Source organism: Eleginops maclovinus, chromosome 20 (genome assembly GCF_036324505.1).
Source record: "Eleginops maclovinus isolate JMC-PN-2008 ecotype Puerto Natales chromosome 20, JC_Emac_rtc_rv5, whole genome shotgun sequence".
Taxonomy (NCBI): domain Eukaryota; kingdom Metazoa; phylum Chordata; class Actinopteri; order Perciformes; family Eleginopidae; genus Eleginops; species Eleginops maclovinus.
In genome coordinates, this window is record NC_086368.1 from 3256936 (window position 1) to 3275885 (window position 18950).

General features: G+C 43.6%; 1 protein-coding gene and 1 gene segment (V, D, J or C); both read right to left on the bottom strand.

Annotated features, from left to right (window-relative positions):
* LOC134883331 (Ig mu chain C region-like) overlaps nt 1-2527 on the bottom strand; it is an 8220-nt gene extending 5693 nt beyond the window's left edge. The window contains 4 exon segments of the C gene segment in view: nt 821-940; nt 1053-1385; nt 1895-2233; nt 2319-2527. Of these exon segments, the coding sequence occupies nt 821-940; nt 1053-1385; nt 1895-2233; nt 2319-2382 (856 nt within the window).
* Nucleotides 2528-3373: 846 nt separating this feature from the next.
* Nucleotides 3374-5580, bottom strand: tp53rk (TP53 regulating kinase). Its single transcript, XM_063911653.1, has 2 exons — nt 5180-5580; nt 3374-4122 (listed from the first exon to the last, which is right to left on the bottom strand). The coding sequence occupies exons 1-2, from the start codon at nt 5403-5405 to the stop codon at nt 3641-3643; spliced, it is 708 nt and encodes a 235-aa protein (XP_063767723.1). The 5' UTR covers nt 5406-5580; the 3' UTR covers nt 3374-3640.
* Between the last annotated feature and the right edge of the window lie 13370 nt (nt 5581-18950).

An 18950-nucleotide genomic window follows, 5' to 3' on the forward strand; every position in this document is an offset into this window, starting at 1 on the left:
GCTCAAAAGCCACTGCCCTCTGGCATATTTCCAGTGTGTTGGACCACTGGACCCCCCCACACTGCATCACTGCTATGATGACCATCATCAGTGATGTCACTAATCCTGCTATTTAGCAAGTTAGAACAACAACAACATAAATGAGCGTAGAAAGAGTACAACTCTGCAACTGCTACAACTACTAGAACTAATCAAAAAATGTATTTAGAAATATATTTCAGGAAAACGTTGCATTGGAATGAATTCTGGTTATCATTTCCTCCACCCGTAGCAACTTCAGGAAACAAACAGAAGTCGTTGACAGGCTGAAGTCAGCCAGGATACCACAACAAAAAGGATTTGCTGTGATCAAAAATGCGTTAAAGAAAATGTTGATTGAATGATGAAGGTCAGATGAGTGAAACAGACACATTGTGGTATGATTAATCAAAAATCTAAAAGTTGCAGTTAACAAAAAATACAGTGACCTTTTTCACCTTCTCTTCCACACACACCTCACACAGGTCAACAGGTGACAATATTCATAGCCATGTGAGCCAACAAATCCAACCCATAATAAAATCACTAAATAATAAATAATAACATTATAAAGAAAGAACAAGGTAAACAATGAAAAACCTTATTAGAGTTGCAACAAAAAATCTGCACTTTGCTCCTACCCCATCAACAACCCTTATTGAGCTGAACAATGATAATATGCGCTATAACAACCTCCATAACACCCATTATCACCACACTCTCACTTCAAACCCAATCAGTTAGTCTAGACTTGTTGAATAGTTTAATAAAGAGAAATGCACCTGGTTATATTGAGACTTACTTTTACACAAGTAGGTGTAGAGAAGCAGAGCGCCTCCAATGATGGCGGTGACCAGCAGCAGACTGGTGACACTGGTGACAGCTATCAGAGTAACGGCACTGTACACAGGCTGTGGCGGAGCTGTAGGGGAAAGGGATTTGAGAAATATATGTAACATATAATATATGTGTATTTTAGTATGCAAAACGGTTAAATGAGAGTCAAAAATATGACAGTGAACAAAAAGCAGCACCCTGAACCGTCAGTGTAACAGATGTGTTGTACGGCCGGCTGTAGGTCTTGTGCTCCACCTGGCACATGATGCACATCTCTCCACCCTTCACTGCTGAGGAGTGCATTGTGATGCCACTGCGGATGCTGAAGGTGCCATCTGCATTGAGAATGGCCATTTCCGTGCAGACGCGGGAGAAGGCGCTCAAACCTGCGTGCACCGTGTGGGAGCCGTTCTGGATGAGCCATGTCACGGCCAGCTTCTCTGGATAGAAACCTGTGACGTCACACTGTATCGTCCTCTCCTCTCCCTCCGTCACTGCTGCCTTCTCTGGGAGCAACACTGAAGGCCGAGCTTGGGGATAGGGCAAAAACATTACATTGTCATTTTAGGGTGGGGTTGTACTTCTTAAAATGTACCATAAAAAACTGCTCTCTCTAAGAGGAAATTTTGTAGCACACACCCTCCATCAGAGGTGGGAAGTCACTAAGTACATTTACTCAAGTACTGTACTTAACTACAATTTTGATATACGGTACATGTACTTTTCTCGAGTATCTCCAATGTATGCTACTGTGTACTTCTACCCCACTACAACTCAAGGTAAATCATTTACTTGTACTCCACTAAACATATTTAATACCTTAAGTTCCTTTGCAGATTTGGATTAATAATAATATAGTAATAACTTTTATTTAAGTTGATCACAAGATCTGATTACTTCTCCCAACTCTGCCCTCCATAACAGAATGCAACAAAAACTGCTGAAAGCAATCTGAGACCTTTGGAGGGAAATCTGTGACAGAGTTTCAATCATCAGCACATGTTGAGCTAGAGCACTTGATGCAGATCAGAGTAAATACCCAGCACTTCCAGTGAGGTGGTCTCTGTGTAGACCACAGGTGTGATGATTCTGCATGTGTACAGCCCTTCATCTCCCACAGTCACATTGTGAAGCTGCAGAGATGCATCACTCTGTAGCAGGTGCATTCTGTCCACCGCAGAGCCCTCCCTGTTCTCATGCGCTCTTCCATCCTCAAAGGTGTACACTATGCTCTTATCTGCATGTGTATCCACCACATTCCACTCAATGGTGAGAGCACTCCATTCCACCAGCCTGGACAGTTTATCAAACAGGCAGCCCAGAGTCACATCTGCACCCACCAACACACTGAGCTGCCGGGTCGTGTCCGAAGAGGAGCCTGGGGACATGAGAGAGAAGAAAAGTTAAGAAGAAGAAGCTAATAATCGCTAACTGCTTGATACTGAACACAATGCTTCACTTACCTCTACAGTGGCAGACAATAAGCATGACTTTAATCATCACTTTTACATTCTGTAGGTGCTTCATTTGGACGGTCACGCTGTCAGCACATCGTGATGTACGGAGTGTGTTTGCACAGTTCAAAGGGTTTCCCTGGACTGAGGGTCATGTGATGGCTGTGAGGAACGTGTTCAGTAGGGCTGGGTGGGTAAACATTCACCTGGTTTCTCAGGAGGTATGAATCATGGAGTGCTGTTCTAATGCACCTCCTCCTGGACTCTGACCTGGGGCTGACACCTCCTCCTTATGGAGGTAATACTTTCATTTTTCTAAAAGTAGGACTCCTCTGCTCTCTTTTCTATATAATTTAGAGCCCTTATCTTCCAATAATGAGAGGTCTCTGGTCTTCTTATTCTAGTATGACTTAATATTTCTGCAAAACATACCTACCATCAGCAGTAAAAGCATTGTTTGTTTTGATCCTCTTAAGATGTGTCAACAACGTATGACATGTTTCAAAATGATGCAGCAGTTCTGAAGTGTGCTTTCAATGCAATATTAAAACCCATGACAACTGCAAAGAACACAAGACTTCCACTAACACTTATAAAGCAGCTGCTATGTTCAAAGGGAATGCCTCATATTTGGTTTGTAATATTTGAGGTTGTACTGTTTACTGTGATTCAGATGGATATAGCTACATTTAAAACAGTAAGATCCACATATCTGTTATCTGATGTGTGCTGAATAAATGCATAAGCTGCATATCATTCATGGTATGATTAAGGGTTTAAAAGGATCTCAGTAACAACACTGATATTGTGATTTCAGGTCAAAAGATGGCTAGGTAATTTCTCTAACTAGGATAGACATAAGGCCTACATATAACCAGTTTCAAAAGAAAAAGGATTTTAAGTCATTAAGACATGTAAAAAATGTCATCATAACATATTTTGACCTGAAAAGCATTATTTAATGATGAATGTTCACTTTATTGTAAAGCAGGGAAACAGGTCAGCTCCGATGTCTCTGTAGGATATAAGTACTAAATGCTACAGTATCAGTAAATATGGATGAAGGGGCTGATGTATCATGTTTAGTCTCACTTTGTATGTTACATTTTGCAGACAGACAACACACAACAATTCCAGAATCTCCAGAATATGCCAACATCATTTAGAACTCCATATTTCTATTAAATATTCCTTCCATGAGAAGAAAAAACGTTTTTTTCACATTTTTTTATTTAATGTTAGTACTTTTATGCACAATGAAAGCTTTGTAACTATGACAGATTTTATAAACGTGATTTCCAGAGGCCTGTCCCTGAACACACCACAGATCATCATCCCACCATGGACCTCTTCCTCCCTCTCAACCGGACTTCATCGAGCTTTTTAATGACCGCTGCCGACTTCTTGGATGACACAGCGTAGCTCTTCAGCAGCCTCTCAAACAGCGCCTCTGTGTTGGGGTGTGTACTGAGGAAGGCTTTCTCCAGCACATACAAGTCCACCCCCTTATCCTCGGGCAGAGCAGAGATGTAACTCAGGCCAAAGTCGATGAGGAACAGCTCCGACTCCCCGTCCTCTGGACCGCATCTCAGCAGCATGTTGGAGGTGGTCAGGTCTCCATGGATGACGTCCTCGTCATGCATTTTGGCCAGGACCTGACCCACGCGCTCAGCCAGCGGCTCCAGCCCCTCACAGGAAGCAGACCGCGGAGCGGAGGCGATGTGGTCTCGCACAGTCGAGGAGCCCTCAATCTCCTCCAAGAAAATAGAGTGGGATGTATAGTCCACAAAATAAACTACAGGGACTGATATGCCTGAGGAGAGGAGTTAAAGAAGAGTTTTATTTAAAACAGATTGCCTCTTGGCCTCAAATCAAATTATGAGGACCCTGTGCTTTTCTAGTATCTAGTAACACCTTGCACTAGTACTGGGTCCAGTCCTCAGATTACCTCTGTTAATATATAGACAGTCAAAAATAGAGATATCAAACAGGACCAATACACATTAGGCCTGATAAACACAGATGGACAACACATCCACATAAACAAGGATTTTATGAAGAGGTGTCAAGAGCGAAAGAGCTGCCATAGCCTATATCAGAGTTAGGGTTGGTGTGGCCCGAACACAAAATATAAATACAAATTTAAAACCGATGTAATAACAACGCAGCAAGAAGAACAGAAAAAAGGGGATACTAAAAAGTAATACACGCAGCTGGGAGCGGAGTGCTTGATGGGATTATAAAATTGGCCCACTGGCACTGTTGGCAGGGGTAGTGTGTTTCATAAAAGTGTTTTGTCAGTTTATCTGAAATGACTGGGTAGGGTAGTTTAGGTAGCTATCGTACAACAGATCTGCAATAATATCAGAAGGAATCCTGCGATCATATTGTTAAATAAACCAGTACAATGTATATTTTAGGAAGGTTTCCAGTGACAGAGACAGTTGGCCAACTGTATAATCCCCATGTCCAGATTCCCGCTGTGTAAATCTGTTCAGTAAAGACTGGTTCCGTTGGGTTTGAGCTTCTTGCTGCTTTTTGTTATTTAATTTGCAGCGTCTTTTTATTTGCATGTGTTTTTCATATGTAGTGATTTTGTTAACTTTTTTTATTTGCAGCACTTTCTGTAAACGATGCGCAAAAGTGTTTTCATTTGCATGTGTTCTGGCAAAGTGGTGTTTTTATATTTGCATCATTTTAAAAAATGCAGTGCGTTTGCCAGCCACCGTAGAAACCTGAGTGGAGTGCGATGCAACCCTAGCACGGATAGCAATGTACACTTTTGTATTGTAGTTAGGTCAGTAAAAATTGAATAAGTTACTTTTATTTTTCAAGACCAGTCGTTATTACAGGTGGTGTGTGTGACTCGCCTGCTCTGCGGCATCGCAGCACGGAGCGGACCTCCTGCACCGTCCTGCGGTGGGTCAGCTTCTCGTCCAGCAGCGGGTGTCTGTATTGTTTCCGGAACCTTTCCTTCACAATAGTCGGCCTTCCCAGAAAATTTGACCGGTACACTCTGGCTTCTGCTCCCTGTTTAAGTAGCTCTGCTTTACTGAGGAACTCTAGGATCGCCGCCATGCTCTTCGCCTGGGCCATGTTTACTTCCGGTTTTCTTCTTCTACTGTCTGTCTGCTGCTTCCTCGGCTATGTTCCCACAGCCTCCCCCTGGCGGCCACCGATCAACACGACTAAGCTGGAATGTCTAGCCAAACTATAGACTTCTTCTTATATTGTAATGGCGGTTGGCAAACAACCAACCTATAGACTGTATAGGGGCGGGTCCAAATATACATCCATGGGCCAAATCCGTTCCAACTAACGGCTAAACGGGATAAAAGTTAATACTGGTCAATTAAGGAGGGAAAAAAGCTACACAGTCTGTACAGAATCAATAGGGTTAAGGTAGACTGACAGCAAAACATTTTATTAGTAAAATAAAGATCCCATTTTTGTGATGTTTATCTCTTAAATGTCTTTACCACGTCAGGGGATAGCAATTTAGTACAGCCAAATTCAAAAGGTATTCTTTGTTTATGTCTTCAAATTCGTTACAGAATGAAATATTTTTAATAAACTGTGGAAGTTAAAAGCTCACTGACTTGTTTTTCTTTGACAACCGTATTCCTTCATAATTTTTATACAGACTCATGATTATAATTTATTTTGTATTAGTGTGGTTTTCTACTAAGCAGTAACAGGAAGCTTTGCTCAGGTGCATACCTGTCAAGTTTTGGATTTGAAAATAAGGGAAGTTTTCCGGCGCCCGCCACGAGCAGTCCTACCACCCCAACCAAGCTCCGGTATCTAAGCTGAAATCATCACTTGTCAAACACTTATAAACTACAATGGGCTTCATGTACAGCTGCACTACTTCCTGAAGCCAGCTCCTTTGTTTCCTGTCTGCCATTATTGGACAAACTGATTAATTCAGGTGTGTCTGATTTATTGTTGTTGTCACTACTGAGGTCAGGCACACCTGGATTAATCAGTTTGTCCAATAATGGCAGACAGGAAACAAAGGAGCTGGCTGAAGTTCAGGAAGTAGTGCAGCTGTACATAAAGCCAATGATGGGCCTACCTTTGTTGACATTGACATGATGTGAACATTCATTATTGCCTAAATGAAAACACAAAAGGGTATATATGAAAAACATTTATTAAAAGGCTTGCATATTTTCTGTTCATTTAACACGGCTTGTCTTTACATTTTGTCTTCATTCCACACATTCTTTTCATTTCATATTGCTTTTCTTTTACAGTTTTTCTTTTCATTTCACATAACTTTTCTTTACTTTTTCAGTGACATATTGTATGCATTTGTTGCAGACTTAGCATTCTTCAAGACTGATTTTGAAGGAGTGTATTTGTGAGCTGGGTCAGTGTGGTTGATCTTACATGAAAGAAGAGCGCAAACAGTTTGGTTGTCTAATGTGACGCCCTGCCCCTCTCTCTGCCCATTGGTTGTGGGACTTCCCTGGGTGGAGATTGGGACAGGGCGTCAGGCCAATTGGCCACACCTGTGGGGGTATAGGGATCCAGAGTTTTAAGGGCTGGGTAGCCATGTGTTCAGTGGTCTCTTTGCTGCTTCTAGGCTGAGCTTTGAGCTCAGTCTTCCACTCGCCATGTGGTCTTAAGTATAATCATTTATGTTTACTTTAACCAGTAAAAATGAGTTACTAATAAATTAGTTTTTGTTTATTTCATGTGTGGACTCCCTTTATTTTGCCACTACCTGACCCGGTGTGTGACAAAATGGGGGCTCGTCCGATTGTTAAGTTCATTTCGTAGACAAGTGTAAGTATCTTTAGTTTGGTAAGGGTCATTTGGTCAAATTCAGCCTGGTTGGTCTGAATATGGTTTGTGTGCTGGCATTTGCTTTGTGTTCCTGTTAGGAATTGTAGTTTTGCTTTAGTAAGTTGTTTGGTTTCAAAGGATTGATTGGCTTATTGGTAGCACCTGTTGAAGCCAATTCAGTAGCTGCTAGTGTTGGGAGTTCCACATGTGACTTGTCATTTGGATTTCAGTTTTAGGAGGGAGTTGGTCGGTGAAGTTTGGAAGTAGTAGAGCATTGTATCCTTACGTTTTGTTTTTGCTTAAAGGTTAATGTTTTGGTTGTAATCAATAAAATAAAGGTTGGAACTTTGAGTTTGGTTATTGGGGACAGTCTTGTAATGTGGTAGGGAACCATGAATCCCCTGTGAGGCTAAGAAGACTGGTTTCCAATAGGGGGACTGGTCTTGGGGAATTTTAGTGTGGCTGCAAAAGTGGGTAGAGCGGTTGTCTCGGGAGCACATCCACGGTGTAAGAGAGGGTCGCTGGTAACAGTTGCCTTTTTCTTCCCAGTGGGCTAAAGTGCATAAATACCCCCCATCAGTAGCGGCACGAAGACTAGGGATGGAGCTAAGGTAGTTATGGGGTCGCTAATGTCTTAGTTAGTCAGGGCTGGGGAGGTTCCATTTTGGTTTGGCTGTCCCAGACTTTGTTAGTGGTTCCAGCTGATATTGTTTTTGTTTTTTTCTTTCTCCTATTCTATTTTGTCTGTGAGTGTAGTTAGTCCAGGTATGGCATCTACAGTGGATACATTTGTTGACTCACCGTCAGTAGCACTACTGGATCAGTGTACTAAAGACCAGTTACTGCTAATTGCTGAGAGATATGAGATGAGATATTGGATAAAAAGTTAAAGGAGTCTGTTAAGGGAAGTTTGATGGCAGGTTTGCTGGAACAGAGAATTATTCAACCCGTTGGGGGGACTCAGTCTTCGGCGTCTGCAGGTACTGTTTTGAGTTTTGAACAGCAAAAGGAACTTTTGTTGTTAAAGCAATCTCATGAATTACAGCTACAAGTACAACTTCAGAATATCAAACAGCAAAATGACTTGGCTTTGGAAGAGATGAAGCAAAAAACTGAGTTAGTTAGGTTAGAGCTACAGAATAAAAAGCTGAACTTAATTCAACAGGGTATATTGCCAGGTTCGGCGGATAGTGACAACCCTGTGTTTCAGTCTGGTGCACCAGTGGCATCTTTTGATATATTCAATAATTTGCGCTTGCTTCCAAAATTCAATGAAAAAGACCCTGATTCATTCTTTTCATTATTTGAGCGAATAGCGGAGTCGAGGAAATGGCCGGAGGGTGATCAGGCGTTAATGTTACAATGCGTCCTGACCGGTAGAGCCCAGGAGGCGTACTCAACTTTGAGTACTGCTGATTGTAAAGTGTACAAGCGAGTTAAGTCTGCGGTGCTTAAAGCATATGAGTTGGTGCCTGAGGCGTACCGGCAGCGGTTCCGTGGTTGGAAAAGAGGAGATAAACAGTCTCATGTGGAGTTTGTGCGAGATCTGACAGCCCATTTTGGTCGTTGGTGTGCAGCGTCTGAGGTGGACACGTTTGAGAAACTGTGCGACCTGGTAATATTAGAACAGTTTAAAAACTCTGTACCTAAAAATGTGGCTACTTACCTCACAGAGAATAAAGTAGGTACTCCTGGTCAGGCGGCCGTGTTGGCCGATGAGTACGTGTTGATTCATAAAAGCAATTTCAATGCGGTAAGTTCAGATAATGTGCGCAGAGAGAGTTATGGTCATCAAAAAGGTGCATCAGACTCTTATGCTAGGAGTGAGCATGGCATGCGAGAAAGGCAGGCAGAAGGTAGAACGTGTAATTACTGCAAAGGCAGTGGGCATTGGAAGAGTGAGTGTCCAGTCCTCAAATCAAAAAATAAATTCTCTGGTACGCAAGTAAGACCAGCGGCTTTGGCCAGTTCACTCAGCCCAGCGGTAGTGGTTGAGGAGCAGGTTGAAGCCAGGCAGCAGAAGAGCATGGAGGATTTTGGACCATTCATTTCTGAGGGTTTGGTCTCTTTGCCGGGTAGTGTTGAACAGGTGCCAGTAAAGATACTGCGGGATACCGGCTCATTGGACTCATTTGTGTGCAAGTCTGTTTTACCCTTCTCGTCGGAGACTGACACAGGAGACTTTGTGCTGGTCAGAGGAATGGGGATGGTGGTGTTCCCTGCACCTGTGCATAGGCTGTGTCTTGACTCAGGTTTGGTGAAGGGAGATGTTGAGATGGGTGTGCGCACTGAGTTGCCAGTGGATGGGGTGGACATAACTCTGGGGAACGGTCTTGCTGGGGCGCAGGTGTGGGCTGATGGTCCTCCTCCCAATATAGTCACTAAAAGTGTGCCTGGTCAAGGTCAACCAGACAGTGTATCAGATGTTGCAGTTGTGTATCCAGTCTGTGCTGTGACGCGTGCCATGACCACTGCGTGTGACGCACAGAGTCTTGCTACCAAAAAGTCAGAGTTGGAACCTGCTGAAGTTTGTGTGACTTTGCCTGATCAGTTTAAGTCTATGTCACGATCTGAGTTGGTTGAAGAACAGGAAAATGATGATAGTTTAAAAGAACTGTTTGACAAAGTACTTTCGCTTGGTGAGATACTTAGTTCTGCTCACGGCTATTTTATTCAGGGAGGCTTATTGTTTAGGAAATGGGTGCCTCATGGAGAAGCTTTTGTTGGGGAACCTGTTTTTCAGTTTGTAGTGCCGAGTAGGTTTCGGGACTTGGTGTTGCAAACTTGTCATGATAATGTAGCTGGGCATCCAGGGGTAAAGAAAACATATGACCGGGTGTTGCGGTACTGTTTTTGGCCCCGCCTGAAGCGTGATGTCTCAGCATATGTCAAAACGTGTCATACATGTCAGTTAACCGGCAAGCCAAACCAGTCAATCAGACCGGCTCCACTTTGTCCAATTCCTGTGGTTGAGCAGCCATTTGCACATTTGATTATTGACTGTGTCGGGCCGTTGCCTTGTTCAAAACTAGGTCATAATTATTTGCTGACTGTCATGTGCCAGGTAACCAGGTATCCAGCGGCGTATCCACTCCGAAATATATCTACTAAATCAGTGGTGAAAGCTTTGACACAGTTCATTTCGGTGTTTGGGATTCCCAAAATTATTCAGAGCGATCAAGGCTCGAATTTTACATCCGGAATGTTTGCCGAAATACTGCAGCAGCTTCACATTAAGCATAATAAAGCTTCGGCTTATCATGCGCAATCACAGGGCGCCCTAGAGCGTTTTCATCAAACGCTGAAGTCTTTACTGCGCTCTTATTGTACAGAGCTGGGGTGTGACTGGGAGGAGGGGTTGCCGTGGCTCCTGTTGGCAGCGAGAGAAGTGGTTCAGGAGAGCACAGGTTTTAGCCCCAATGATTTGGTGTTTGGTCACAAGGTACGGGGTCCCATGGCTGTGTTGGGAGATAGCTGGGAAATAACAAATCCTCCCCAAAATTTGCTTGACTATGTCAAGGGCTTCAGGCATAGGTTGGTTTTGGCGGTTGAAAGTGCAAAAGAGAAATTGGTAAAGTCACAGCACAAAATGAAAGCTCTGTATGACAGGCGTGCAGAGCCTAAGCGGTTTCAGGCTGGTGACCAGGTTTTGTTTTTGCAACCTATTGTGACTTCTCCCTTTGAGGCAAAATTCTCCGGTCCGTACACTGTAGTACGGCAGGCTTCAGACTTGAATTACATCATTGCCACTCCAAACTCTAGGAAAGCCACTAGACTGTGTCATGTGAATTTGTTAAAACCTTTCTACGGACGTCAGACAGTGGGGAAAGGGGAAAGTGGGAGTGGTATGGTTAATGCTTCTGTTTGTACATCTGCAGTTCTGAGCTCATCTCCGGCAGTCAGAATGGAGGAGAGTTCGACCACTGATGTGGTTTTGCAAGGGCGATTGAAAAATTCAGAGTCACTGAAAAATTTGGATAACATGTTGACAAATTTGGATGATAAACAACGTGCTGAGTTGGGTGCCCTTATTAAAAGCTATCCTGTTCTGTTTTCAGATGTACCTTCTCGCACACATCTTATTGAGCATGATGTGGATATTGGTGATGCAGCACCTATAAAGCAGCGTTTTTATCGGGTTTCATCAGATAAGCGCAAGCTTTTAGACAAAGAAGTTCAGTATATGTTGGACAATCATATTGCTGAGCCGTGCGTTTCAAGTTGGGCATCGCCGTGTCTGTTGGTCAGTAAGCCGGACACAACTTTTAGGCCATGTACTGACTTTCGTAAAGTTAATAACGTTACGAAGCCAGATGTGTTTCCTCTTCCCCGCATGGAAGACTGTATAGATCAGGTGGGGTCTGCCGTTTATGTGACTAAGTTTGACCTTTTGAAAGGTTATTGGCAGGTTCCCCTGTCTAAGCGGGCACAGGAAATTTGTGCATTTATTACACCTTCTGGTCTGTATAAGTACACTGTTATGCCATTTGGCCTGCGTAATGCACCTGCAACATTTCAGCGCCTCATGAACCAGGTTGTGGCGGGGCTGGATGGCTGCGCAGTGTACCTTGATGACGTGGTAATATACAGTGATACATGGTCTGAACATATTCAGCGCATTCGCGCATTGTTGGACAAATTGGTCTGGGCAGGGTTGACTGTTAATTTGGCAAAATGCGAATTTGCGAAGGCCACAGTCACCTATTTGGGTAAGGAGGTCGGTCAGGGCCAGGTGCGTATATTACAGGATAAGGTGGATACAATAGTAAGATATCCCCCTCCAACCACCAAGAAAGGGCTAATGCGCTTTTTAGGGATGGTGGGATACTACCGAAGCTTTTGTCAGAATTTTTCAACAGTTGTAGAGCCTCTGACGGCACTTTTGAAGAAAGATGCACACTTTGTGTGGTCAGACAGATGTAGACTGGCGTTTGAAAAGGTCAAGGCACTTTTGTGTGCAGCACCTGTGTTGGATGCCCCTCGGCTGAATGAGGTTTTTTCCCTGCAGGTGGATGCATCTAACGTGGGGGCAGGAGCTGTACTTATGCAGGCAGGAGACCACGGGGTTGAAAAACCTGTGGCCTTCTTCTCTAGGAAGTTTAATAAGTACCAGCTCAATTACTCAGTGATCGAGAAGGAGGCACTAGCATTAATATGGGCATTGCAGCATTTTGATGTTTATTTGGGATCTGGTCTAACTCCGTTGGTGGTCTATACCGATCACAACCCACTGACTTTCCTGCGGTCACTTCAAAATCCAAATCAGCGGCTGATGCGGTGGGCATTGTTTTTACAGCCGTACCATCTGGATATTCGTCATATAAAGGGATCAGAAAATGTGATAGCGGATGCCCTTTCTCGGTTGCCTTAAAGTTGGGTGGTGTTCTCACTGATTTGTCTATTCTGCTCTTTTCCAGGTCTACCTTCTCACTACTCTTAATGTGCTCCTAGGATCCAGGTTGCTGAGTGGAGGATGGGGGTAGATGGGGAGGAGTGGGGGGGGATAATGTGGGGGGGCCCCTTTTCTGTAGGAGGGGGGTGTGACGCCCTGCCCCTCTCTCTGCCCATTGGTTGTGGGACTTCCCTGGGTGGAGATTGGGACAGGGCGTCAGGCCAATTGGCCACACCTGTGGGGGTATAGGGATCCAGAGTTTTAAGGGCTGGGTAGCCATGTGTTCAGTGGTCTCTTTGCTGCTTCTAGGCTGAGCTTTGGGCTCAGTCTTCCACTCGCCATGTGGTCTTAAGTATAATTTCTTTTGTTTAAGTATAATCATTTATGTTTACTTTAACCAGTAAAAATGAGTTACTAATAAATTAGTTTTTGTTTATTTCATGTGTGGACTCCCTTTATTTTGCCACTACCTGACCCGGTGTGTGACACTAATGACATTCTATTTTCTGTCACAATCTTCCTAACCATGCTGAACACTCGCTCAGAGCTTGCATTGCTGTGAGGTATGCACAGTAATGCTTTCATTAGTCTTGATAGTTCATTAAATCTCCTGTCCTTCCCTACCAGGCCCCAGAATCGATCAATTTTGGCTTCTTGGGGGAGTTGTTCATGAGGTGTGATTTGGTAGTCTGTGAATTCTTCACGTATTGTATCATCGTTCAGCCTCAACTGAGGGAACAGGGCCCCTAGCCTTTCCACTGTAAAGTAAATAAGGTGTTTATGCCCAGCTTTATTCATGGGTTTCATCAGGTCCCTTGAAACTGTTTCTATCTATCTACCTGTCCCTGGAGTTATGTCAAGGCGAGCTGCAGGGTCCAGCACTTTCAGGTCCCTCAGGAGTGGATGGTCGAGGGGAAAGGAGGTGAACATCTTCTTAACCACCGCCTCATAGAAGCTTCTCACAGTTCTACAACAGCATAAGAGTGAAAAAAATGCATTAGTGGTAATATTTTAGGCACACTACAGCCTATACTCTCATACTGTCAAAAAATGATATCATAATATAACTACTGGGTAATATACTCAAAGATCTTCTTGTCGGCTGACACAGGGAGCTCAGCGCTTCTCATGAATGCTTTTGTGTCTGCTACGATAAATAGATCTTCATCAGCCAACTGATGTCCATCTCCATACTCCATCTCCATACTCCACCTCCCTGAGAGGTACACCCACGATTGCCCTCACTGGTATGAGGTAGCCCAGGATCCTCTTTATCAGCCTGCACATCTCCTCTTCAAGTCTGTGAATTTGTACTCCCTCTGACTGCAGATAATATCAATGGTCACAACAAAACAACAGTGAAATAAGAATGTTACAATAGGCACAAACATTTAATTATATACTATTATTCACTTGTTCATTCAATATCATTGACACCCACCTGGAAGGCAATGTTAAATTCAGATAAAGGCTTAAGGGCAGCACTCAGGAACAGGAAGTAGGTCTTCACGATTGGATCACGCAGATGGCTTGCCAGATCATGCACTTTAACACTCCTCTCCACCTCCTCATGACTGTTAAAGTAGGCCTACAGTACATAGAGATACAGGGTGGCAGTACATGGTTAAAATGGAAATATAGCATAATAAACTGTGTAGATATCTGCTGAGCGGAGTTACCATCCTACCTGTAGTGCATCCCACTGGTTCAGCACCCTCTGGATGCAGGTTAACAGACTCAGCCATCTGGTGCTGCAGTACCTGAGGAGCTTCAGGTGGTCTGAATCAGTGAAGTCTACAAACTCTTTGTGAGAGAATGTGTGAGCCTGGGCTGCTCTGATGCCACAGCCAGTGGCCAGCTGCCCTAGGTGGCAGATGCAGCCAAGGTCCTGGATGTGGGGCTGACTGGTCTTCAGTCTGCTGATGACGAGTTATGTCGGCCTTTCATAACACTCGCACTGTCAGAGTTAAATGCAATAAGGTTATCCCATGGGATGCCCCTTTTTCTATTGGAAACAGGAAAAAATGGCACAAAACGTCTCAGACAAAATGTAAGGTTGTAATTAAATGCAAACTACTAAACATGTCAACAACACAGTGCAGTTCCCCTTACCTAAATGCTTCACTCAGCTTTTCATACAGATTTTCTGCATTTCCTACATTGCATATAGGCATCTCCAGGAATCTTGTAGCGACCTGCAGAGTGGCCTCATCGAAGAGTCTAGTCAGGATGATGAATTCTTTGTCTGTTTTTCTGTTGTTTGATTCGTCGCACATCAGTGAAAAGGGCTGAGATCCAGATTGGCATGTTTTGGCCAAGTCGTCCTCTAGTTCTGCTGCTATGGCACCTGTTGAGTGTCCAGTAATTAGCTAGTAGCCTACAACTTGCATGCCATGGCATGGGCACATTATCAAATAGGCCTACACAATAGTCATACTTAATGCTCAAGTGTTAGAATATTCAAACACACTTCAAATCCATTTTATACCGTTTTAGCAAATGTACAGTAGCCCAACAGTGAGATAGGTAGCTATATCTGGCTAGCTAACTTACCTTTTATGAGTTGAGTAGCTTTAGTTTTTCCCGTTGAATATTTTCGTGCAATAGCAGAGTCCGGGAACATGTCAGCTACGCACTTGTTGAAGTCGTCGTGGAAGGAGAAAGGGATGTTGTTTTTGGCACACAGCATTGCCATTTTTACCTCAGCATTTGTAACCTGGTCAGCCTCGGTGGCATTTCTCGTCACGAATGCTGACATCGCCTGGGCATTTTCTTTAGCCTCCAGCCCGCGCTTGTGCTTGGCGGATTTCTCGTGCTGACTAACATCATTCCTTCCCCCTTGTGAAATACTAAAGTCGCAGTTACAAATTTTACACAACGCGTGACTGTCGCTCACCCTGCTCCTCTTGAGAAAAGAAAATTCGCTGTCCCATCGATCGCGGTATTTACACGAGGGTTTTTGTTTTTTGGCAAGCGGAGTGCCTTCTCTGTCGTGGCGTTCCTCATCCATCTCTGTTTTTTTCTGTATTATTCGCGCGTTGTCAGTTCATCATCTGACTACACACACTAACCTCGCGACAACTGCCACCTGCAGTACCTGTAGAAGGCTACTGCAAAATACGGGTGATTTACGGGAAAATACTAATACGGGAGGAGGGCGGGAAAGAATAGTAAAATACGGGACTTTCCCGGCCAAAACGGGATACTTGACAGGTATGCTCAGGTGCTCTCCTGTAGTCGAGACTCTGACCTCTGACCTCCCAGGCAGAAAATAGAAGATGGAGCTGTCACTACAGACTAAGATCAGGTCATAAACTAATAATAAATACATTATTTTAATATTAAAACATATATTTATTACCTCTAGAGTTACTGTTATTACTTACATTATTTAAAGTACTGCTACTGCTTAATCTACAGGTGGTATTCTCAGGTATTTTAGATACAGTATTAAGAAGCCTGCAAACCCTGTGCTTGCCTCCAGTGGTGGAATGTGTGTACATTTACTCAAGTAAAAAATGTAGGTGCGTCTACTTTACTTGAGTATTTTCACGTTATGGTACTTCACATTTTTACTCCACTACATTTAGTAGGCAAATGTTGTACTTTTTACCCCACTATATTTGTTTAATCTATTAAATTAGTTTGCAGATTTAGATTATTAATGCATAATCTAAATCAACTAATATTTTATCATGTTTTATTATAGGTATAAAAAGTGTATAAAGTAATTCAAATAAACCCCACATTTACCAAGTGCAACAATGAAGTGATGAACACATCAGTTCATTAATGATTATAATTCAACAAACTAAGAACAATTACTCATGTACTGTACTGAAGTACAATTTCGAGATAGGGAGACCGGGGCTTGTTGTCACTCTTTTTACACTCTTATATATTTCTTGGAATCAATACATCATATATAAAACAAATGTGTACCAGATGAAAGACAAAAGTCTCAGGTATATATTTTGTATTCATATCATGTTCATATCTTGTGTCAGTGCAGAGTTATAAGCAATCAAATAGAGATTGTGAACATGTGACAAGTTGCCCCGCCAACGGGTAAGTTGTCACACTATATGGGGTAAGATGTCACACTGGATTTTGCAATTAATAAAACAAGGACAAAATTATTCTTGTTATTTTTTTACTTGAATGTGAACAAACCTTGACATAAAACATTATGCAACATTAAACTAGTCCCAAACTAATCCTGGAAGATCTATTCAAAAAACTAAAACAAAACCTGACCTCAGTCAGTCCTGGAACATCCAGTCATAAAATCTCAAACAAAGCTGACCTCACTAGTCAGACTCCTCATCTGGGTCGCAGTTCTGACATACGTACACAGATTTGCCAGGGGTACATTCTTCTTGGGCCCATCCTTTGCATATTATGCACTGCACCCAGGTTTCTCCTGGGCGGCTGTTTCCAAATGGCTCTACACAGACCAGACACAGGTTCTCATCTTCTTCCGATGAGGAGTCATCTGGAGTTTTTCTTTTTTTACCTGCCCTCTGCTTCTTCCCTGTGCTTTGCTTCTTTGGTATTTTGGATTTGGTTGCCTTGCCTTTATTTTTGAATAGTCTTTTTTCCCCTTGTACCTGCCTTTCAGCTTCAAGTGCCTCCTTCACGGGTGTGTCGGTGAGAATAGCAGTTTTTCTCTTTTTTCTCTGCTGGTTAACTTGTTTTCTTGGACCAGCTTTTGGGTAAGGCCTAATATCCTCTGGAGTTAATGTGTTGGTGGAGGTGGCTGGCTTGCTTGGACCTGGAGCAGCTGGGTCAGTGCTGGGTCCTGAAATGGTTGGTCTGGTGCTGGATGGGTTAGTGCTGGGGCCTGGAAAAGATGGCTCAGTTTCGGAACCTGGAATGGCTGGGTTAGTGCTTGGGCTTGGTAGAGGGCGATCTGAGACATAGGAAGGAGCAAGTTCTGTCTCCAAGAACACATCTCTGTTGTAAGGCTGAATCCCTGTCACCCGAAAGCCAGCCTGGATATTAAGAGGGGTTACAGCCAGAGGATAAGAAGTGGCTATAATCCCAGGGATATCATAGATGCTGAGTGTTTTACCTGGGTTGTTCCTCATCCAGGAATCTGAAACAGAGTTCACATGCTTTTTAAGCGGCCCATAAACACTTCTGTCCAAAGGCTGCAGCCTGTGCGAGCAGTGGGGTGGAAAGGACAACACGATTATGCCATTTTCTTTGGCAAAATTCAGCCCATCAATGGAGAGGTGTGAGCAGTGGTTGTCGAGGAGGAGCAAGCAGGGCTTCTCCTTTGAACACTTGGCATGCTCCACAAAATGATGGAGGAAATCGACAAAGTGTTGCTCTTTCATCCACCCTGTGGGATTTGCTCCACCTTTGCTGCCAGGTGGCCCATTGTTGATGAAGTGATCACGAAAGTGCACCCGAGGAAATATAAAGTAGGGGGGATACTGTTCCCTGTGGCTGAGACTGCGCAGGCCAGGGTCACCAGGGTACCCCTTTCCCCAGATGTCAGTGACCCCACCTGCTTGAACCCACGCCTGGCTACCAATCGGTCTGGTTTCTGTACCGTTGTCATGCCAGTTTCATCCATGTTCCAGATATCTCCTGGTCCCAGGGAATCTCTGGTTAACACTTTCCCCAGATTGTCAAAAAAAGACTTAACATTCTCCTTGTTAAAGGCACTTGCTCTGGCAAGGCTAGTTGCTTCTGGTTTTCTGAGTGAGAGTGAAGGGTGCCGCTTTAGAAGCCTGTAAACCATTCAGCGCTGGCTTTTTCTTTGTCAGACCAAGCTTGAGGAAATGTCAGGCCCTGTGCCACTGCAAGTTCATATGCCAGCTTTCTCACCTCAGATGGGGACAAGCCAAAATAGATGTCAGATGATCTCTTAATATATTTCTCAACCTGTAGTTCCATCTCTGTACTAAAAACCTGCTGTGGTGATTTGTACCCAACCACTGTAGTTGGGACAGCTGTCTGACTCTGTATTTCAGCTGGGGGAACGTCTTGCAGTACCGAGCCAAGGTACGGTAGTTGACCTTAAAATCCTTTGCTGTACTCCTGATTGACTTTTTAGCTAGGGTCACCTGTCGGACTGCCCTCAGCATCACGTCAGGCGCTGCACTGCCATGTTCTGTTTTTCTTTTGTAATTCCTGACCATGTCTTCTCACTTTCTCCTCACCTTTAAATCACTCTTTTTTTCTGTAAAAATAAAGTAAAAATGTCATTACAACAACTGCTGATAAGCAGACTGTCTTTGTTTATTCAAATCATTTTTGAAAGTTGTTAGTCTGGGGTAACTTGTCACATGTGACAACTAACCCCCAGATGACTGAGACAAGTTGCCCCAAACTACCATGTTTGCTGATGCTAGCTCTAGCTCAAAGTTAGCTTAACACAGAGCAATGACTGAGGTATGAAAGGATACCTTAATCTCTTCTCTAACAAGTCCACATGTATCACT